At 49.9% G+C, this 22,549-nt stretch overlaps 2 protein-coding genes across 3 annotated transcripts in view; one reads left to right on the plus strand and one right to left on the minus strand.

The window, feature by feature from the left end:
• Nucleotides 1-8,242: 8,242 nt before the first annotated feature.
• Nucleotides 8,243-11,519, minus strand: LOC144324396 (uncharacterized). Its single transcript, XM_077915847.1, has 3 exons — nucleotides 11,242-11,519; nucleotides 10,325-10,954; nucleotides 8,243-9,880 (listed from the first exon to the last, which is right to left on the minus strand). Exons 1-3 carry the CDS (start codon nucleotides 11,517-11,519, stop codon nucleotides 9,580-9,582), a joined length of 1,209 nt encoding a protein of 402 aa, XP_077771973.1. The 3' UTR covers nucleotides 8,243-9,579.
• NUAK1 (NUAK family kinase 1) overlaps nucleotides 9,654-22,549 on the plus strand; it is a 73,703-nt gene continuing 60,807 nt past the window's right edge. Inside the window, exon 1 of one of the 2 annotated variants that reach the window (XM_077914787.1) lies at nucleotides 9,654-9,711. Coding sequence is in view for 1 of the 2 variants with exons in the window: in XM_077914786.1 (XP_077770912.1) it covers nucleotides 11,518-11,772 (255 nt within the window). In the remaining variant the exon portion in view is untranslated. Of the gene's footprint in view, nucleotides 9,712-11,327; nucleotides 11,773-22,549 lie in introns of those variants that run through there. The other variant, XM_077914786.1, reaches the window with a different exon arrangement.

A 22,549-nucleotide genomic window follows, 5' to 3' on the forward strand; every position in this document is an offset into this window, starting at 1 on the left:
AAAGCAGGCAGTGGACCATAAGTGTGCTGGCCCAGTTCTATGTTTATCTGTGAACCTGGGTGCAGTAATACCTCTCTCTTAGACTCATATGGATGAAATAAGACCATTCAGGTAATTAACTTTGCACAGAGGACATCATCGCCCTTATGTCACCCTGTAAGAGCATGAACTTCTTTGGGCCTTAGTTTTCCCATCTATAAAAAGGGAACGGTTGGCCACTTGCAGCCATACTGGTCTATGCATTTCTGCCAGATTGCTTCTTGATGAAGAGCTTTGACTGCTTGCCTTCTTCCTGTCGTGATGGCATCCATGACTCTTGGATCCCCGCTGAATTTCTCAACGCCGCGCTGGTTTTGCCAAGTTCTTTTTCTCCATCCTAGTTGTTAGATATGTTGTGCCTTGGCTCATTGAAGTTTAAGACTCTGATGGAGTTTTTCATGGACAGAGAGACTCAGCCACTTGGTGGTGCTGTGGGAAGATTTTTTCCCCCCTCATAAAGCTACCTGGATGTTTCTGAGGAAACCTCAGGAATAAAGATACAGACACCAGAAATGGTTCTCTTGGGGGGAAAGAGGTGTGGTTCATACTTGTGCAGCATTTGTCCACACCATGTTAATTTGGGCAGTTGGGGTTCTGAGGTCAGAAGTTTCAGGAATCCAGAGTGGGGCACTCGCATCAGAGGAGCAAGGGTCAGACAGAGCTGGTGAGGCTCCCCATCCTCCAAATTCCTGGTGTTCCCTTCTGTCATGCTGGGGAAGGGAGCCAGTCTCTCCTCCCCGTGTGTAACAATTTCTTTTGGGGGCCATTAAATATATAATTAAATGACCTTTATATTTTAGTAGCTTTTTGTGACTTTTATAGAACTGCTGTTTGTGAGATGTGATGTTGCTTGGATACTACCTGTGGTGAAAGCAAAAGACCTGAGTTTGAGTCCTGGCTCCTCGTTTATGAACTGTGAGACCTTGAGCAAGGTACGCCATCTCTTAGTACATCCAGTAAAATGTGTGTGTGTATGTGTGTGTGTGGGGGGGATAAAAATATCTAATCCCAAGTAAAATATCATTATGAGATTTAAAAGAGACCACCCGTGTGCTAATGTTTGTAAACTGTAAAGCACCACATCAGTGGGGAGTATTAGACACTCCCCGAGGACAGAGGACCATCTTATGTTACCCTTTATCCTCAGCCCAGTCACAAGGACTACATTGTCCTGGATGCTCAAATACCGTGAATGGACAGGTGGATGCAGAGCGTCATGAAGGGAAGGGCAGATTGGAAATGTGTCTGTTAAATTAAGGATTTCAAAGGATGAGGCCAGAGAGGGAGCAGGAGAAGCAGGCACTTGAAAGGAATTTAGGGCTTGTGGCTCCTCTGCCAGGAAGGCAGCTAATGCATCTCTCACCAGCTGGCTGCCTGGGCAGCCTGGCTTCACTGGGGCCCAGCTGCCAGGTCCTGGGCCATCTAAGGCCTGGGTGTCTGTTCCAGAGCAGGTGGGGCAAGAGCTTCTGCCGTCAGAGGCAGTCTAGTGACTCGCGTGGAATGCCCTGCCTCTCGTGCCTGCTTTTAGAGCCTAAGTCCCTGGTGACAGTAAACTGTGGCTGCGGGCCTGACACGGAGCAACCCTGGGTCTTGGCAGGGCAGGGCTGAGGGACCTGTATCCCATGGTTAGCAATATAAATACAAACAGGACAGGTAAATATAGGCAATCGAGTAGGCAATCTAGATCCCAGGACTATTTATTCCTAACCTAGTTTTTTTTTTTTTTTTTTTTTTTTGACAGAATTACTTGGAAAATTGTAATTGCTTTACACAGTTTGTTATAGATCTGATAGAATGAATCTAATATTATTATTTAAACAGAATAATAACAGCTACATTTTGTAAGTGCCAATGTAGCTACTATGCTAAATGTTTCAGAAACATAATCTTAGTCCTGGAAGACGAGCATTAACTCTGTAGGATCAAATCAGACTAACTCTGTAAGGTAAATATTACTACACAGCTGTTTTACAGATGAAGGAACTATGGTTTAATCTTTAATTACTTACAGAGCTAGCAGATGAAATAACTGGAGCTCAAATCATTCATCTAGCCATTTATTCATTCCATGCATGATTATTGAACACCTATTATTTGCCAGGTACTGGGGATTTATGGGAGAATCACATAGATAAAAATCCCTGCTTTATCCAGAAAAACACAACAAAGAAGCAGATCATGTAATACATTACATTCTGGTAAATGCAATGGTGAAGAATAAAACAGGTAAAGGGGGTAAGGAGCATCAGTGTTGGGATGGAGGAGGAGAGGATGGGCTGCAATTTTAAACAGGATGGCCAGAAAAGACCTCCCTTTGCTCTGACATCTAAGCAAAGAGTTGAATATGCTGAGTCTGAGCTGCATGGATCAGAGAGTAGAACTTCATGCCTTTAAACTTTGTTCCATGAGGTAAATTGGAAAAACTGAGGTCCAAGGAAGATTTTTATGGATTCACTTTTCCCTTAGGTTCATTCTCTTTTTCCTGGGTTCTGCATTTCCAGAGTAAGAAATAAGAAGGTGAACTAGGGATGGTATTAAGTTAGTAAGATTCATCTGTCCATCCATCCATCCATCCATCCATCCATCCATCCATCCATCTATCCATCCATCCATCATCCATTCTTTTAGGGTTTATATATCATAATCCACATCTATACTTCTATTAGAATAAAGAATAAGATCTAGATCTATACTGTTGGGAACAGCATCCCCTAGTCATATGTGGCTATGGGCCCTTGAAATGGAGCTGTGTAATGGGGAACTAAAAATTTAATTTTATGCAATTAACTAAAATTTAAGTTAAAAAACAGGAGCTGTAAAAAAAAAAAAAGCAAGATCTGTGTAAACTATTTATCTGTGAAATACAACCTTACTGTTTTGCTAGGCTATATTTCAGCTAAACCATTGAAAATTTAGCTCTGAATGGAGGTTTACTGTAAGTGTAAGATATGAGAATGGATTTCAAAGATTTCATCCAGAAGGGAGAAAGTAAAATATCTCATCAGTGGGCTTTTATATTGATTACATATTGAAATGATCATATTTTGGGCATATTAGGTTAAATAAAATACATTAATAAGATTAATTTCCCTCTCCCTTTTTTAAAACTTCTTTTTAATGTGGCTGCAAGAAAAGTTAAAATGCCATCTGTGGCTCACATTCTATTTCTATTGGACAGTGTTGTCCTAGCCCTGACCATCCTGGAGTTCTCAGGCAACTGGGCAGAGATGAACACATAACGGAATAATTATAATACTATGAGGTAGGTGCTCTGAGAGACTCAGGGACTGAGTGCCCTGGGGACAGAGAACTGAGCCTTTAGTTCTGTCTAGCATGGGATCAGAAGGGAGGTGATGTCTTCAGCTAGGTCTCCAAAATGAGTAGGAGTTTGTTATCTGGAGGACAGGAAAGGAGGCACCTCAGGCATTGGGCACAGCATGTGCAAAGGTGGAGCAGCATGAGACAGAGGTGCCCCTGGACCAGACATGGTGCTTGGTGGGAGGAGGTGGTGCAGATCCAAATAAGGAGAGTACCATTTGGGTCAGACCACATGGGGAAAGGGCAATGAGCATTTGTCAGCAAGATAAAGGCACATTTTATGGGCACCTGTGCACCAGCCACTGTGTCAGATACTCTTTCCTACATTAACTCATTGGCTGACTCCACCCATATTTGTTGAGTGCCTCCCATGTGCTCGGCATTGCTCTGGGGGTTGAGTATATAGCAAGAAATAAGACAGAGTCCCTGTCCTTGTGGGGCTGACACGCAGGTGATACCATCCAGGACAAGGTGGAAAGAGAACACACTGAGGTCAGAGAGCTCCAGCAACTTAGACACATCACACAGCTGGTGAGCGCTAGGCCAGGATCCTAATCCGGGTCTTTTTGATGCCAAGGCCAACTCTCTCATTACCCTGTGATGCTTCTCTGAGCACCAGGCTAAGGAGTTTGGTCTTTGTCCTGAAGGCTGCAGGTCAATAGAATCCTAGGAATCAGTAGAATTTCCTTAGCCTTTTTCAGAGCCCCCTGCCCCCATCACTTCCCTCCCTCTCCAAGTCTATTTTTAATACAATGGCTGGAGGGAGACTTTTCAAATCCAAGTCTGATTATGTCATTGTTCTAATCAGAATCGACCAATGGCTTCCTGCCTGACTCAGTATAAAACCCAGAGTTCTTTCAGCATTCCATAGAGCCTCCAGGATCTGGTCCAGGGGACTCTGGCCTCAATGCCTACTACTCTCCCCTATTTCACTCGGCTCACAATGACCTCCTCACTGTTTCATGAACCTGCCAAGGATATTCCTGCCTCAGAGCCTTTGCCCTCATGAGGCTCTATGCCGGGGAGGCTCTTCCCCCAGATATCCATATTATCCCTCAGATATCCACATTGTACACACGCTCGCTTCCTTAGGGCTTCTGCTCAAATGTCACCTTGTCAGAAATCTTCTCTTTACCACCCTCATCATTTTCTGCCTCTTTTTCTTGACTTATTCTAGTAGACCTTACCACCACCCGATAGACAATACATTGATTTGTCCATGGCTCATTGCTTATCTGTAAACTGAAGGCAGAGACTTTGTTTTTGTTCTACTGTATCCCCAGGACCTAGTATTGTCCTGGGCCCATGGTGGGCACTTAGCTATCATGGGTGAGTGCATTTGCCCATCCAGGGAGAGAAATGTAGAAATGAGCTCTTTATATCCCTCCACTCCTTGCCTGGAACCCCTCATTTAACCTCAACGAAACCCAATGTCTCTTCCATTATGGCCAATTAGAGTTATTCTCCCCCCACACCACCCCAGCATGTGACATATTTACTCTCAACATTCCGACATTCCGGCAGCCACCCTTTCCAGGGTGGCAAGGTGTTGCTTCCCCGTTCTGGAGTCCTGCCAGTGCTTCTCCTGCGGATGGGGAATTTATCACATTTCAGTTTCTTTTCTCTAGAAGGGAACCTTCCAATGAATCCCTACTGTTTTATCCCCTCAGGGAGAAGGGGTTTTATTTTTCAATGCAATGTTCAGGAGAGAGAAAACGAAGCAAATGGAACTCCCAGCAGTTGTCTGCTTGCTCCATCGTCTGCACACATATGCAAAGGAGGGAGGAGAAGAGGGAATATGCAAGGAGTGTGAAACTGCAATCTTCATTTTTTTTAAAGATTTTATTTATTTATTCATAGAGACACACACACACAGAGAGAGGCAGAGACACAGGCAGAGGGAGAAGCAGGCTTCATGCAGAGAGCCCGACGTGGGACTTGATCCCGGGTCTCCAGGATCACACCCTGGGCTGCAGGCGGCGCGGCGCTAAACCGCTTCGCCATCGGGGCTGCCCAATTGAGAGTTGTCAGCACCGAGGGTCCTCAGAGGTCATCTCGCCTGGTAATCTCATTCCACAAAGAGATGAAGGCACCTGCGTGAGGTGGCACCCCCAGGGGCAACAGCAGAGGCCAGACAGCCTGTCTTGCCCTGTTGGTTGTCTCCTTATTAAGGTGGATGCCCGCACTGATGTTCTTCCTTTCCAGTGGGGTCCTCTGTCCTCTCAATCACCGAACGGATGAGAAATGTTGCCAGTGAACACTCGGTCTGGATTATTTCAGTGGAACCCTTGTAAGAGTAACTGCTTCTATTTATGATTCTGTGCCTGGCCTTCTCTTGTACTCTTTTGTGCACAAAATAGAATATAATGTATAATAGGGAAGGTGGCAAATCATATGAACAGCTGACACTTATTGGGTGCTACCACCATTTCATGCTGTCCTTAGTGCTTTTTATTGCATGAACTCAATCAATTCTTAACAAAAACCTTTTGAGCTGGGCATTATTAGTGTCCTCCTCTGAAAGGTTGAGACAACGGAGACACCAAGACCAAGTTGCCCCAGATCACACACCTTGGAAAATGGTAGAGCCAGGATTTGAACCGAGTTGTTGTTGTTTTTTTTTTTTTTTAAAGATTTACTTATTTATTTTTGATAGATGTAGAGAGAGAGAGAGAGGCAGAGACACAGGAGGAGGGAGAAGCAGGCTCCATGCAGGGAGCCTGACGTGGGACTCGATCCCGGGACTCCAGAATCACGCCCTGGGCCAAAGGCAGGCGCTAAACCGCTGAGCCACCCAGAGATTCCCCTGAGTCGGTTTTGATTCTGGAGATGAAGCTCTTAACCACCCTTCTTACCGTTTCTCTAGCTGCTCAGCAGGGGAAGAAATAGAGCTTTCTGTTTTGACTTGTGAGTACATTTTAGTTTTTATTTCAGTTATCTGTTTCACATTCAAATAGCCTGAGTTCTCCCCACAAGTGTGGTGGCCAGCAGTTGGTTGAGTACAGCTGAATGCTGTAAATTGTTTTTGTTACCCACAGGTTGGGAGCTCAGAAAGATGAGATCGTGCCTGTCACATCCTGGTGTACCCTCAACCACAGATGCCTGGTGTATAGTAGGAAAATAGGAGATACTGTGGAGTGAGGCAATTTGTCTTACTGTTTTATGGCTGTTGGATATTGCCCTTATTTGATCTCTGGTATATGTAATCCAGGAAAAACTAAAAGAAAAATTCGGGCCCAAAATAATCTGCTTTCTCCTGGAGTAAGCAAGTAGACGGAAAACATAAAAGTGGCATTTTGGGTTTCGCCTCTTCAGATGGTTGTTATGGTCTTCCGTTTGGCTTTTGTTGTATGAATACAGACTTAGTGTAAGCGTGTGTATTAGTTAGGGCACGACTAGCTGTTGTAACAAATAAACCCTCTAATTTCAGGGAATTAATAGAAGGTTATTTCTCACACATGTACCAGTCCAATGTCCTGCTTTGAGGGTGGCTTTATTCCTTACAGTGATTCAAGGACACAGGCTTCTTTTGTCTACTGACTCTGCCATCCTCTGGTACTTGGGAGTCTTCAGCTCCCAACCAGGCATTTTCTAAACACCTCGGCCTAGGAAGAAGTGAAATCACTTGGCTCATATTCCACTGGAGAGAACTATTCACGTGGCCAGGCTCAGATGCAAGGGAGGCTAGGAGGTATATCCCCAGCTGAACAGCTGTCTCTCAGCTACCCTGTGGAGGACACACATGACTGTTTGGTGGTCAGCTAGCAGTCTTCTGCCACAGTGAAGAAGACATACCTTCTCAGGTTGTTCGTTAGTGTATGGTGCCTACCAGACAACATCCTCATGCAGGAAATGTCACAATCCTGGGTGGCTCAGTCGGTTAAGCATCTGACTCTTGGTTTTCAGCTCACGTCATGATCTCAGGGTCATGGGATCAAGTCCTGCATCAGGCTCTGTGCTCTGCTAAAGATTCTCTCTCTCTCCCGTTCCCCAACCACCACTTGCATGTGTACATGCTCTCTCTCGCTAAAAATAAATAAATAAGTAAAAATAAAAAGTCACACTCTTAGGTAACTTTCCAAAACCTCGTCTAAAAATAGAAAATGAGGGATCCCTGGGTGGCGCAGCGGTTTGGCGCCTGCCTTTGGCCCAGGGCGCGATCCTGGAGACCCGGGATCGAATCCCACGTCGGGCTCCCGGTGCATGGAGCCTGCTTCTCCCTCTGCCTGTGTCTCTACCTCTCTCTCTCTCTTTCTCTCTGTGACTATCATAAATAAATAAAAATTAAAAAAATAAAATCTTTAAAAATAGAAGATGAATGCCAACCAAAGCATAGGCATTCATCGATATGAACTGGGATGTTGGGCAGTTTAGAATAGGGGTGGGAGCAAAACCTGAGTCGGAGAACTGGGTTCAAATTCTGACCGGGGCAGGTACTGCCTGGTCATAGGCATCCTAACCTCCTGGAGGCTCCCTGTTCTTCACAGCCAATTGGGGATCATAACGTCCACCTCACAGTTTTATGATGATTAGAGGTAATACATATAAAGGTCCTGGCAGACAGTAGATGGTGGATAAATGATACTGGTATTACTACGTTTTCTGAACAAATATTTCTCAAGAAAGCAAGCATACTTTCTTTTAAATTGCTTTGAAAATAGAAAGTGTAATAAAGAACAAGTAATGAATCTTATGTAAATATAAGTTGTAGGGCAGTGTGGAAGTCATGCTTCCAACTTCATATGTTATTACCTCTGTCATGTAATGAGAGTGAAGCCAGAAATCAGAGTTTAATCAAGTAAGTAATATGATTAAACTGCTTCTAATTGCCTCAATGCCAGGACGAGTCATGCAAGATGAAGAATAAGTATAATAAAAACAAGTATGATATTAATAGCCATGATTTATTGAGTGCATATATTATACTCCTTAATCCTCACATGAGCCCACATGCATATTATTGCTAGCACCCCACTACCACCTATGTGATGGCTACCACCATTGTGAAGATGAAAGAATGGAGGCATAGAGAGGGAAAAGAGCTGGCCAGATGGTCAGTTACTAGTGGCAGAATAGGGGTTTGAACTCAGGCAGTTTAACTCCAGATCTCAAGCTCTTAATCAGGCAGCCTGGGCTCTTGTTAGAGGAAATGCTTTATCTATGTGAAAACACTTGAGCACAATGCATGATGACATTGTGCTGAAGTGTGGCTCAAATTATGACTGCTATAGGAATTCAGTCTGGAGAGGAACTTCCAGTGCTTGGGTATGACTGTATGCCAGGCATTGTACTGGGTGTTTCCATCTTTCCCATTTAAGGAGAGGTAGCATGGCATATGTAGAAGAGGAAGAGCAAGAGCTTTGGAACTGCACAGGTAGGGTTTAAGTCCTGGCCTTGCTATTTATGACCTGTGCAATCTCAGGCAAATTACTTATTTTTTCGGGTAAAGTGTCCTTAATTAAAAATAAGGAATATAAGAGCCATCCTACAGAGGAGGGTTTACTATCATAAAATAGTATCAGATTATGGTAGGGCTATTCATTCACCAAATACCAATTAAGTCCAGGCATTTGGGAGCAACACTGTTAGCCAGAATAAACTACATTATGCTGTTGTAACAAACAACCTCCAAACCTCATTGGTTTAATACAACACAAGTCTAAAATTTGCTCACACTAGCTTTCTAATGCAGGCTAGCTGGGCCTGCTCTGCCATCTATAGAGAGCCACAGTGCCTGGGGTAGGCTCTCTCACTGCACTTCCATAGTTGTCAACATGAGATTGCCAAGATGGAATTTTTGGGATTGAGAAGACACACAGATTTGCCCATTGGCCCTTAAAAGTTTCTATGTGAAAACAATGCATATCGCTTCTGGTCTCATTCCATTGGCCTAAGTGAGTCCTATAGGGTGCTGGATGCCTAGCACATCCCTCAGGAGGTTAAGAACCAGGAAATATTTGGTGAACGGTTTCAATTAGCACTACAGATACAGTCTGTTTACCTGTAAAACAGATCCCATATTTTAAGAAGGAGAAACAGAAGCTCTGAGAGGTTAAGTCATTTGACCAGGGTCACACAGCCATCCACTGGGGATCACTCTGCACTTTGCTCACTCTGACTCTTTAATTCACATGCACAATGTCTACAGACTTTGTATAAAACAGAACATACTTTCAGGATGGGGGCAGGGAGGCCCTGCAATTGTGGAGGACAGCACAGGAATTAAAGAGACAGGGCCTTTGTCTTGGTATTATGCAATAACCAGTGCGCTCTTGGGGAAGGCAGGAAGGGGCAGAGAGGGCTTATGTCAGCATCCGTAGAAGATAAGTTTGGACACCTACGGCGTGGGCACGGGTATGGTGATGTGTTTGGCCATTTCTCTGGCAGCAGGGAGCGGGCTCCGGGGCAGGACCGGCTGTTGCAGGGGTCCAGGGTAAGGTGATCAGGGGAGACAGGAGTGAAGACAGCAGGAATGCAGAAGGCGTAGACCGGAGAGCTGCAGAGGAAGGTCGAGAGGGGTGCACTGGTGAAAAAGTAAAGAACAACTAGGCGATGTGTACAACGTACCATACATTCTTCATACCTCACTCTTCCTATCCGGGTCTGCTGTATGGCACCATTATAAAAAAAATTCCCCAAGGCCTCTTTTTCTCTTGCCTTGCAGCTTGGGGTGGGGGGGGGGCGGGGGGGAGGCAGCTTCCCCGCTGTCGGACGCCCTTGCTGCCCGACCGTCTACTTGTGGGGCGCAGTCGCTGTTACCATCGCCAGGGTCCGGCCCTTTCAGTGCAAGGAAAACTCGCAAGGCCCAAGGGGCCCGAGAGGCCTCCTTTTGCTCAGGAGGCTCCCGGCCCTGCTCCCTCTGAGGTCCCCGGTTCGCCCCCCTCCGAAGGCAGCCGCGGCGGGCCCGGCGGCCCCGGCTCCGTCCTAGCACCCCACGCGCCCCACCTCTGGCCCGGCCCCGGCTGACCTCCCCTCCCAGGCGGCCTGAGGCCCGGCTGGTGTCGCAGCGCTGAGCGTCCCGCGGCGGCCCCGGGTGCAGCCTCCCGGCCTCCCTTCCTCCCGCCTCCGCCCTTCCGCGCCAGGGCGCGGGGCCGGCCGGGGTCGCGGCGCCCCTCTCGGGGTCCTCCGCGGCGCGCGGCCGCCCCTGCCGGAGGAGGGGGCCCCGGAGGCGGGGTGCCAGCCCGGCGGGGCGGGAGGGGTGCGCACTGCGGCGGAGGGGCCGTGACTCACCGCCTGTAACCCAACACCCTGCCCGCTCCCCTCCCCCCGCTCTCCGCGTCTCCGGCCTGGCGGCCGCGGCGACACCTGAAACAAAATGAAGGGGCGCGCGGGCCCGTGGCGCCCCCGGCCGGGTCGCGAGCGGGCCCCGGCTGCGTCTGGCTCGGAGCGCGCCCGCTTCCCCCGCCCCGGGGCTCGGCGAGCAGCCGCCGCCGCCCGGGCGCCAGCAGGCAGGGAGGCCGAGCGGCGGGAGCGGGAGCCGGCGGCGGGCCCGCGGTAGCCGCGGCGGGCGAGTCCGGGGAGGGGCGCCCGGGCCTGGAAGCGCCCCGGCGCGGGTCCCGGCCGAGCGAGGACAAAGCCCCCCGGCCGCCGCCGCGGCCTACGCCGCGCCGCACAAAGGGCGAGTCGCCACGCGCCACCCCCCCCCCCCCCCCCCCGGCTCGGGTGGCCCCGGGTCCCGGGTGGCGGCGGGAGGTGGGGAAGCCCCGGCTCCGCCGCCCCTCGCTCCCCTCCCCTCCCCTCCCCTCCCCCGGGACCCGCCGAGCGCGCCGCCCCGCCCCCGCCCCGTCTGCGCGTCCTCCCGGGGAGGGGTCGGGGGTGCGGCGCCCCACATAACACTCCCCCTCCTGCTCTCGGAGCCACCCCTCTCCCCTCCCTCCTGCAAACCCCGCCGCCTCCCCTGCCACCGCCGCCACCTCGCCCGACGCGCCGCAGCTCGCCGCGGCCGGGGGGCGGTGCGCGGACCGTGCGCGCCCGGGGGCGCCAGATGTGCAGTCCCCGCCGCCGCCAGTGACCGCGCCGCAGCCCGAGCGGGGTCGGGCCGCCTCCCCGATGCTGCGGGGGCGACCTTGAGCGCGCCCGGCTTCCTCGGCTGGGATCCCGACCCCGCGAACGCTGTGCCCGGTCCTGCCCTCTCCAGCCCGGCTCGCCCTGCCTTCCGACATGGAGGGGGCCGCTGCTCCCGCGGCCCGGGACGGCCCCGACTTGCGGCCGGGGGCTCCGGGCTCTCCCCCGGAGGTGGTGGCGGGGGCGACTGCAGCCCCGGCGGCGGCGGCCCCCGAGCCCAGGAAGCCGCACGGGGTGAAGCGGCATCACCACAAGCACAACTTGAAGCACCGCTACGAGCTGCAGGAGACCCTGGGCAAAGGCACCTACGGCAAAGTCAAGAGGGCCACCGAGAGGTTCTCGGGCCGAGTGGTGAGTGGGGGAGCCCCCCTCCCCGGGGCGAGGGCCCGCCGCGGCTGCCGACCGGGGGCGCGGGGCGCGGGGCGCGGGGGGCGGGGGGCGGGGGCACCGAGACTCGCCTGTCCGCGAGGGGGCTTCTCTGGAACCCCCAGACAGACGCCTCACTCTCCCCCCAGCTCCCCGTGACTCAGGCGTGTCTCTCTCGAAACACTTGTTACATCCTGTCTGCGCATATTTTGGGGGTTTTTCTCCCAGCAGCAAAGTAGTGTTTATGATTTGCAAACACTTTGCAACGTTGGGACGGTGGAGGTCTCCCTCGCGGGCACGCATTCAGACCGAGCCCTGGAATGCCCTGGAATGCCTTGTTGCTCTAACTCTGAACAGACCCACGTCCTGGGCGGAGAGCGGGTGCCCCCCGCTCCCCCAGCAGTGTCCTCTAGGCGAAGGCGACCCTCCACCCTCCCACTCCTACTCCTCATCACCCTGGTGCTGCTGTAGCTGCAAGGGAGGGTGGACTCCTGCCCCTTAGGGAGCCAAAGTAAAGGCGGCTGCCTGCCTGCCTGAGGGCTCTGACAGTTTGCCTCCCGCTCCCGGGAAGACTGAAATGCCCAGGGCAGGCGTAACCACACAGATGCTGAATCCCCGCAGACCCCACTGCTTTTCAGGTCCTGGTTGCCCGGCTACTGAATTGCTCCAGGGGACTGGCCGGTCGCCCTGCTCTTAGTGACAGCCGAAGCCCTGCGGGGGTCCCGGCCCCATTTGGAGTGGCTAGCGCCTAGCGCAGGGTCTCTGCGTTGTTCCCAACTTGGCTTGGGGAACAGGCCCTTGAAATCCACACTGCTTGTGGCCAGAGGGTTGGGTTCAAAGTGACTGACTCGCAAAGATTTTGTGTGGTGTGTGGTAGAAAATTAACATGGTTCTTTGATTTGAAGCCTATCAGATGTATTTTAATCGATTTGGGGCCAAAGTCAGGAACTCATTATGGTACTCCTCGTGTGCGCTTTTGGGGGGGCCCGGGGGTTGCTCATAAACTTAGCAAATGACCAGAGGGGAAAGAAAGCAAAACGAACTGTTGAATGAAGTGGTTGGTTGACATTGGTGTTTTTCTTTTCAATCTGTGCAGGGACAGTTCTGTGGGAAAAAATGAGGAGCCGATCAGAGGGTTTAGCTTCTGAAATTCTCAGATATTTGGATACCTGGAATAACTCCCTCATCCTAAGGTTCATTGTTTGGGTTGCTCCAGCTGTCTTCTATAGCTTAAAAAAAAAGTCTGTTATAGGTTAATTGGAAATTTGAAACATTGTACATTGTATTTTTAAAGCTGTCTCCAGTAAACAAATCCTATAGGCAGCAAGTAGTTAAGAATTCACTCTGGGCAGGTGCCTTTTTTTTTTTTTTTTTTTTTTTTTTTGTAGGTTGAAAGTTTTAAAGAGGAGATGGTTATTACAGATGTCCTTTGAGGAACACACTTTCAGGTTTGTGGAAGAAGAGGCTGAGAAACGTGCACTTCATTCATGCTTTTCTTCTGAGGTGATATTCCCCAGGCTGGGTGTTGAATAAGCAAGAACTAAGCCCAGCTCCTTGCTCGTGTTGTCTTAATAGCTGTTGAAGAATCGCGCTGGGAAGTTGGAAAGAGGAATAATGAAAAACAGACGCGGCTGGAGCTGCAGGTTGGGGATGTGAGCTTTCGAGGGGTTGAGTGGTAAGGGTGTGTCTGGGATCTGCGGGGGGCACCGCTGCCTGGAAGCCCGGGCGCTGCCGCCCCTGTTGGAGAGAATGAAGTCGCGTCTTAGGGCAGACCCCTTTCTGAGCTTCACCGGGGCTTCCTGTCCGGTGTTGGTCTCGCGTCTGATCTGCAGACGAGGCTGGAGTGAAAGGGATTGCATCAGTGGACGGGAGCCTGCCTTTCTCTTTCGGTGGGTGTCTTTCCTTTATTTGCAGAAACTCTGAACATTCTGTCGGGATTTAGTCAAACGGCCGCTCGGGGGCGCGCTGAGAATGGGAGAGGCTCATTTCTCAGCCCAGAGACTCCAGTCCCGTTCCTGTTCTGTTGTTGTCCAGCCCTGCTCCTTGGTTTCCCATTGTGCTATGAATTGCAGCAAAATCTCTTGTTTTACTCAATGATTATGTAAAGGTTCTGAATCCGGTAGATCCAGGCCCAGACGCTAGTTTTCTTCAGACCACTTTCTAGTTGATAGATAAACTTAGAACCTTTGGCGAATCTTCTGGAGAAAAGCTTGCAGTAACCAGATGGGATGACTGAGGTTTGGTGCTGGGACGTCCTCCTTGGCCTTGAGTCCTCCCCCTGCTGAGCACAGTGCCCACAGATGGTGTCAGAACTTAAGTGAGAAACAGGAACTGTCAGGTGGAAAATTCTGTGTGCCTGGCTGAACAGAAAATAAAACAAACACGCCAAAAAATTGGTCAGCAAATTGTCCTTGCCGGCACAGCACTTGGTGACTCAGAATCTGTCAAGAGCAGCAAGAAATTGTTATGTGAGGTATGAACTTGGGGTTTCCTTCTGGTTCTAAGGATTCTCCGAATATCTACCACTTACTCTGGGGTGTGGTAGAGGTGAGTGGGGAGGGCGCCGCCTCAGGTCTGCCTTTTCAGTGTTCGGTCGAGTTCCGAAGTGACGTGGTGATTTCACTTGTACCCATGTCTTTTATGGCACCGTCCAAGAGGAGCAGGGCCTTTAAGCCACTTTGCCAGCGCTGCTGGTGGTGTCCCGGGTAGGAGAGGCTGTGGGATCAGCACTCCTTGTGGAAAGCAGCTCAGAGACAGCGAAGTGTTTAAAAATGAAAACGTTGTGGCTTTTAATTGCACATCTGGAAGGGCCCTTTGAATCAAACAGAGCACCACGCAACATCGTCTTCTGTGTTCTGTGAAAGCCACTTCCGAAGAATGTTGCAGGATCAGGAGCTTGGAGTGGCCCTCGACCTGGCTTCATCCAGGCAGACTCCCTTCTGAATTCCCAGATGTGGTTTGTGGCCACTGCCTGAGGGTGTCCATGACACAAGGACTCCAAGTGGTTTATTCCAGAGCCTCACACACCCAACAATGAAGCCCTCTTGCAGAAGGGCGCAGAGCCCTGGCTGACATTCAGATTCTGACTTTTCCCTGGCTTTGTGAGCTTGTGCAAGCTTGTGCAAGCTATGTCACTTTCTGAAACCCCAGCTTCCTCATCTGTCAAATGGGCTACCAGTAGTACCAGTTGCATGCATTTGTGTAATAGTTAAATAAAATAATGGGTGGAAAGCCTCCAGAGGTGAAATTAGCCAATTTAGTTCTTCTTTCAACCGAATTTTTTTCTCATCTCACGTGGACTTTTCATTTAGATTTTAAGACCAGGATGCCTGGGACAAATTAACCTCATATCTCTCAGACAGTGGTAGGGGAAACAATCAACTTTTCAGGTTAATTAATGAATGTGAGGCGAACAGAAAAGTGAGCCCATAAGAAGCCAAGACCATTAGCCAGATTCTGATAGCATCTGAATGTGTTTCTAAAGCCCTGAATTTGGGCTTTGTTTCTTGCACAACTTTTGTTTTGATATAGCATTGGGCAGGGCTGTTAAGTGGAGCCCCTGTGGCATAATATGGTGTGCATTTTCTTCAAGCCAAGCTGTTTGGACCTTCAGGCTGCACAAACTATTGTCAAAAAACCCAAACCCAAAACAGACAACATTTTGAGGAGAGGGGTCATGTGATCACCTCACTGTCAAGGGCCAAGTTCAACTTTTCCCTCTGCACCAGGTTATCTCTTGTGAGCAGTATGTTGTGTGACAGGAACAGGAGGCGAGGGCTCTGGGAGGGGTCTGCGTGGGAGTGACAGGACCAGTGGGTAGAGCGTACCCCCATTTTGCCATGGTCACCCTGGGAACCAAAGCTCTAGCCTGGGTAATGGGGCATCCTCACTCAGCAAAGGCATTGATTTGACCAAAAATGGGTCTTTTAAGCACTGGCCCGAAGTTACTCCCAGCCTGGTTCTGGGAAACTGCAAATGAGGGGTGCTATCACATAGCAAGCTGGCCTACTGAGCCGGGGTCATGGGGCCGTCATCTGTGGTGCCTCAGATGCCATGTTGCAGCTAAGGCCCAAACCCAGTTGTGGGGCGTAAGGCACGATGGCGAACATGTGATCCAAACTTCCCATCCTGGAGATGGGAAAAATAAAGCACAGAAGTGTTAAGTGAGCTCTCTGGGGCTGCACAGCAGCTGGTAAGTGACCCAGCTGGGTGTAAGCAACCTGATTCTCGGTTTGGTATTTTTGCATCACTCATTTAATAAATCTTGACTACAGCAAGATAGGATGCTCACTCTTAAAGAGGCTCACAGTCTCGTAGTCAAGATAAAACATACTTACAAAGAGCAAACTCGTTCTGTGCAGTCCCACCAAGATTTATTACCATCTCCTGTATGCTGCCCTTCACTTTACATGCTGGGACACAGGTGTGGCTGAGGCCCATGGAGGGACCCATCTGGTGGAAGAGGCAGTAAGCAGTTACTGATCTGAGTGCCTCTGCTATACAGGACAGGATTGTACCAGGTGATTTTCAGGTTGGAATGTCGCTCACTGAAGCTGAGTTCCTTCAGTTGCGTTTGATCCTGGACAAGAATACCTCCCTCCCCATACGGTCACTGCTGCCGTGATTACTACCAGCTGACATTTTTGAAAGGCTGCGGTGTTGTCAAGCTGTGCTAACATTTTCTTTCATTTACCACCCTCAACAACCCTGAGAGGTGTGTACTCAAGTTAGACCCATTTAACAGGTGGGCAGAATGATGCATGGGGGCGTTCAGTAACTTGCCCAGGGTCATACAGCTGGAGAGTGTCAAATGGTCTGTTTTGAAACTCACTGCTGCTGGAGAAGTGGAGAACCTTCCTTATGTTGCACAACAGGTGAACTCTGGATTTGGGCGGGGTACTTTGCTCACAGGGTCCGGAAGACTAGCAATGGGGTAATTCTTTTCCTGGGGGCGGGGGGGGGGGCGGTTTCTTTGCACTGTTCAGGAAAGGGATCGAGAGAAGTGGCGGTGGCGTTCTGGAGGATTAGGGAGGGCAGATGATGTTGAAGATGATCCTTGATTTGGGTTTCACGAGACTGAGATACGGGGCATTTCAGGCAAAAGGGGATTCTAGGGTGAGGAGGCTTTTTGAGTGCTTATCACACAACACAGGCCAGCTGCAGCTCTAGGTACATATTAACTGACTTAATCCTCCTCATGAGCCTGTTATCATCCCATTTTCCGGATGGAAAAGGTCACACGCAGCAGCAGAGCCAGGGTTCGGCCCCAGGCATCGTGAACACAGAGACCTTCCTCTAGGTGGCCTGAGCTGGGTTCTGGTCACAGTGGGGCTCTGAGCCCAGCAGTCTGGGGTGCTGGCTGGGAGCAGGGAGGCTAGCCTGTGGGTTTACGCAAGAGTTGAGGTATGAGAAGATAAGGATCGGAACTGCGTTAATAGGTCTGCTTCTGGCAAACTGTCTGCTCGTTGGGCCATGAGTCTGTTTTAATGAAGCAAGTCAGGGAGCTCTCTGCCTGGACACACACTGACTTTTTTGTTCCTTGAGTAGCCCCAGATTCTGGAATCCCTCGCAGGCCTGGAGAGGTCGGCGGTTCACTTCCCTGGCGCACCCACGCCACGCAGGACATCTCACTTCCTCCTGGGAAGTGGCAGGGGACAAGGTGTCTTGTGTGTCCATCAGTCTGGTCTTCCAGCCTCTCATCAGCACCCAGCACGGTGCCAAGCACATCGTAGGTCCCCAGCAAAGGCTTCCAGGACGGGAACTGATGGGAATAAACTGAGCGACGTTGATATATATAATTTTTTATTTTTATTTTTATTTTTATTTATGATAGTCACAGAGAGAGAGAGAGGCAGAGACACAGGCAGAGGGAGAAGCAGGCTCCATGCACCGGGAGCCCGACGTGGGATTCGATCCCGGGTCTCCAGGATCGTGCCCTGGGCCAAAGGCAGGTGCCAAACCACTGCGCCACCCAGGGATCCCCGTTGATATATATATATATATATTTTTTGCGACGTTGATATCTTAGGAGATGGAAAGGCTGTCTGTGTAGGTCATGCATGGCCTCCGACCTCAGGGGCCCTCTGACCTTTCGGGATTGAAAGGCCATGGCTGGAAATGAATGGCGGGTTACATGGCGAAGCTGGCAAAGCCAGGCACAGGGTTCCGGGCGCGGGTTCCCTGTTACGGCGCTCACGCTCTCCTGAGGGGCGAGCCGTCTGTCTGTCCAGGGCCTGTGGGCTTCCTGGCCGTGGCTTCCTGTCCTCAGTGGCTCTGGAGTCAGACAGCCTAAGTCTCATTTGTGTTTCCCACATGAAAGTCCCGGAGCATCTGTGAGTTATGATTTGTGAAGTATCTGTTTTAAAGCAGAATGCATTTATCATCGCGCTGGCCCAGAGGACACCAAGCAGCCCAGGAATGAGAGGATCCCAGGCCCCAGCATAGGAGAGGCTCAGCCAGATGACCCACCCGTGAGTGGAGTCTGGCTGTATTGATAAAATTCTCTGGAAACGGCCCAGGAGCAGCCAGATGTTGACTTCCCGGTGCGGGGGGATGGGGTGGGGTTGGGGCTCTTGGTAAACTCTTAACCGGCGCTTTAGAATGGGGATGGGCAGTCCCACTCCTAGGCCTGCCCAGGAGCAGGGCAAACACACGTCCACACGGAAATGGACCCACAGATGTTCCTAGTGCCATTGTTCCTAAGAGCCCCTAAGTAAGAGCAACCCATATGTCCATCAACTGACGAATGGATAAATAAAATGTGGTATGTTCATTTTATTTACGGAATATTACATATGATCCTTCCCATATTTTATTTATGGAATATTTATGGGTTATTATTCTGCGGTAAAAAGGAACGCAGAACAGACACGTGCTGCGACATGGATGAGTCTTGAAAACATTATGCTAAGTGAATGAAGCCAGTCACAACAGATCATATATTGTATGATCCCATTTCTGTGAAATGTCCAAAATAGGCAAAGCCGTGGAGACAGAAACTGGATGAGTGGTTGTCTAGGGCTCGAGTGGGTTGGAAGTAAATGGGGAGTAGCTGCTAATGGGTGTGGGGTTTCTTTTTGGAGTGATGAAAATGTTCTAAAATTGATTGTGGTGATGGTTGCACAACTCTGTGAATATACTGGAAGTCCCTGAATTGTACATTTTTAAATGAGTGAATTTTGTGATACAGGAACTGTATCTCAATAAAGCTATTAGTTAAAAAAAAACAAAAACAAACAAACAAGCCCAAACCAACCCAACAAAACTAAACCGGGGCTCGGGGTAGTGGGGAGAATGGGGATGGGAGTGTTAGGCTGTATCTGTCAGGCCCTGAAGATTCCAGTCTGTGAGTCTGGAGAACTCTCACACTCATTTTGTGTCCGAAGTGGAAAGCAGTGTCCTGTGTGCCGTGGTCAGGAAAGCACCGGAGCCACAAGGCCCGAGTGCATGTTCCATCCCACTGCTTGACAATCGTGGGACCTTGGGCTACTTCCTAATCCCCTTTAAACCTGTTTTCTCAATTTAAACCGGTTTTCTCACCTGGGGCTTGTAATAGTTCTTATCTTCTAGACTGTTGAGAAGATTCAGTGAGCCGATGTGATTTGGCTGAGCCTTTAGCCCTGTACCTGACACACAGTAGATGCATATTCAGTGCTTCTGGGGCTGTTGTTGTATAAAAGGTACATTTGTCTGAATGAGTAAACGGCTTCCCTCTAGGTGGATGAATTTGAAAAGGTTCCCCTCCTGGCTGGAAGTAGCCCCCAGACTGGTGGCCTTGGGAGAACTGGTCTCCATTCACTTGTCTCTCCACAGGGTGCCTGTGTGTACATGGTCTGCAGGCCCCTACCTGGCAGCCCTGGTCAGGGCCTTCATCATTCTTATCAGCTAGCACTCATCACTGCTCTGTGGCTGAATAGTGATATTCAGACACAACATACTAAAAACACACGATAAAGACACAACATATGTTGAGGGTTGGCATACTATCTTTTCCTTTTAATCTAGCAGTAAACCAGATGTAGTGAATGAGTGCTTCCTAAGTGCTCAGGACTCTTGGCAATTTCAGAGAATATGACAAGTCCTGCACCAAGATACTGAGAGTTTAGTTGGGACATGTGAGTCATACATCTGGAATAATCTGGGAACAATGCAAGGTAGTACCTAAACTAGGTGTAGAGGAAGAAGTCATGGCTGTAGGATCAGAAGGACTTGGGTTCAAATTCATCCCTGCTACTCGGCGGCTAGATGATCCTGGGCAAGCTGCATGTTTTCTTTGAGCTTCTGTTTCCTTATCTAGGAAGTGCGGCTACCAGCCTCCTACCAGGTAGGATTGCCAGGAGAAACAGGATTTGGAAGCTTCTGACACAGAGCCTGGTGACTAGCAGGCTCTTGAAAACCAGGGTTGGTATTCTTATTTATTTTGGTGAGAAGCCCCAGCATAGAGTACTTAGTGGTCTTTTTCTCCCAAATCATGGCTTTCCAGCTTAAAACCCTGCCATGGGTTGCATGGTAACCAAATTCGGAATTTGCTCTGTCCTTGAAGGCCTCTACCAGTGTCTAAACTCCCACTTCCTTATTCCCCTGTTTCAGCCCTTTGTCCGTTTCCTTCAGAACATGTCAACTGTGCAGCTTTGATGGTTTCTCTCTATACCCACTCTTTTCTTCCCTTGTTGGAAGGGAAGCAGGGGTGCTGTCCTATCCCTCAGTGCTCTCTGACCTGTGGCCTGGTGCCTGCCTATAGTAGGTGCTCAGTAAGTATGAATGAATGAGTGAATGAATGAATGAGAGAGAAGTGCAGCAGCAATCCTGAGAGGGGGAGCTCTGTGACTAGGGGAGGCTGCAGGAAAGACCCCTTGAGTCCCCACCTCCTTCCCTTTCTGAATACCCCCCACTTCACACCACTGTGTAGATGGTGTGGAGAGCCCAACATTGTTTTTTTTTTTTTTTTTTTTTTTAATTTTTAAAAGATTTCATTTATTTATTTGAGAGTGAGCAGGAGGGAGAGGGAGAAAGAGAATCCGAAGTAGATCCGCGTCCGTGCCAAGCACTCCCAACGCTGGGCTCACTTCCACAATCGCGGGATCATACCTGAGCTGAACCCAAGACAAGAGTCGGACGCTTCACCAACTGAGCCGCCCAGGCGCCCCGACAGCCCACCACTATTAGCTGCAACTCTGCACCCCTGCCAGAGGTTGGGGGAACTGGTTTCCCACCCTGGGCAGCTGCTCCCGGAGGCCTCTGTGGGCTGTTCCCATACTTTGACATCTTCCCTAGGAGACCCCAGCCCCCCATGAAGAAGATGGCCCCCTGGCCATCAGCTCTGCAGTGTAGACAAGCTTTAGATGCAAAGTATGTTTGCAAGATTTTCAAAACATTTTCTCCCTGGGTTGTAAATCAAGTACTTTAAGAATTGTAAACCGGCTGGAGTGCAGAATTAATGTATGTCTGGAAAAAACAGCATCATGACTTGCCTCTTAAACTCAAGAGAAGAATTCGCATCGCTTACTTTCATTAGAGATACTGAGACAGCGAGAGGTTTCAGGGAAACCTTCCCTGGGAGGGGGGGGGGAACGGCAGTGTTCAAGTGGCTCCGGGCAGAGGGCAATTTCCCAGTGAACAGGAGGGACTTGCCTCTTTGTCCTAGAATGTCCTAGGGCCTTGTCTCCTCCCCATTCCCTCTGCTTTTGTGAAGCTCCTCATTATTCTTGTGGCTCCAAAGCTGCAAAGACAACTGATGGCTGCAGGTTAGGTGTCTTCGCTGGCTCTTGTCATGTCATCATGCATTGGGCTCCACTCAGGTAGGATTCACAGGGATCCTCTCACGTCTTTGCAGGATGGTGGAAGGGAAGTGATGATCCAACCTGTGGATCTGAAATGGAGCATGAGGGTGGGTTCTGAGCCTGGCCTCTGTGCCAGGCTCCCTGGGTTTGAGAATGCCCTCGAACCTCCTGTATAAGCTTGAGATGACCAGCCTGACTCAGTTTCTTCATCTGTGAAATAGAAGTGGCTGTGAGGATAAATGAGGTGTGTATCAAGGTCTTAGAGAAGTGTGTGGTCCGCAGTGAATGCTCCTTAAGTGTTATTGTTGGAAGGAGCCCCCCTGGGAAGGGCAGGACAGCAGCATGGCTACACTTATACCACAGGCAGCCTGGGTGCTGGGCTTCATATGTCGGGGGAACCCAGTGTCAAGCCCCCTCTCTTCACCTGTAAATCTACGGGCTGACACAGACTGTTCCTCAAGCTCCAAGAAGAGAATCCTGGGATTCACTGAATGAAATCGGTGAAATGTAGGTCTCATTTCCTGCTGCTTGGTCTTTGGCAGAAGGGCTCTTGTGGGGGAAGGGAAGTTATCTTCATTTCTCTAAACTCATTTTAGGGGGATGCCTGGGTGGCTCAGCGGTTCGGTGCCTGCCTTAGGCCCAGGGTGCTATCCTGGAGACCCAGGATCGAGTCCCATGTTGGGCTCCCTGCATGGAGCCTGCTTCTCCCTCTGCCTGTGTCTCTGCCTCTCTCTCTCTCTTTCTCTGTGTGTGTGTGTCTCTCATGGATAAATAAAAATAAAATCTTAAAAAAGCATAAGTTCATTTTAGATTGTGTTGTGCAGGTTTGACAAGTGTAAGTAGAGTCTCCCAGTGTTTGGAGGGTCAGCGCGCACTGGGGAGGCCTTACCTTCCTGACTCTCCGGTGCCCTCTGGTCCCCACTCCCCTTTAGCGCAGGGCCTGCAGAGCTTTCTTTAAGCATGTCTGTGAGGTGGATTCTGCC

Source organism: Canis aureus, chromosome 11 (genome assembly GCF_053574225.1).
Source record: "Canis aureus isolate CA01 chromosome 11, VMU_Caureus_v.1.0, whole genome shotgun sequence".
NCBI lineage: Eukaryota > Metazoa > Chordata > Mammalia > Carnivora > Canidae > Canis > Canis aureus.

Bases quoted from the DNA above. Each gene is read 5' to 3' on its own strand.
- LOC144324396 (XM_077915847.1), bottom strand. From the start codon at position 11,519: ATGTCGGAAGGCAGGGCGAGCCGGGCTGGAGAGGGCAGGACCGGGCAC. The intron at 10,955-11,241 runs GTTTGCAGGAGG...GGCGCGGCGTAG, and splicing joins GTGGCAGGGGAGGCGGCGGG to GCCGCGGCGGCGGCCGGGGG. The intron at 9,881-10,324 runs GTCAGCCGGGGC...CTTTTTCACCAG, and splicing joins CAGGCCGCCTGGGAGGGGAG to TGCACCCCTCTCGACCTTCC.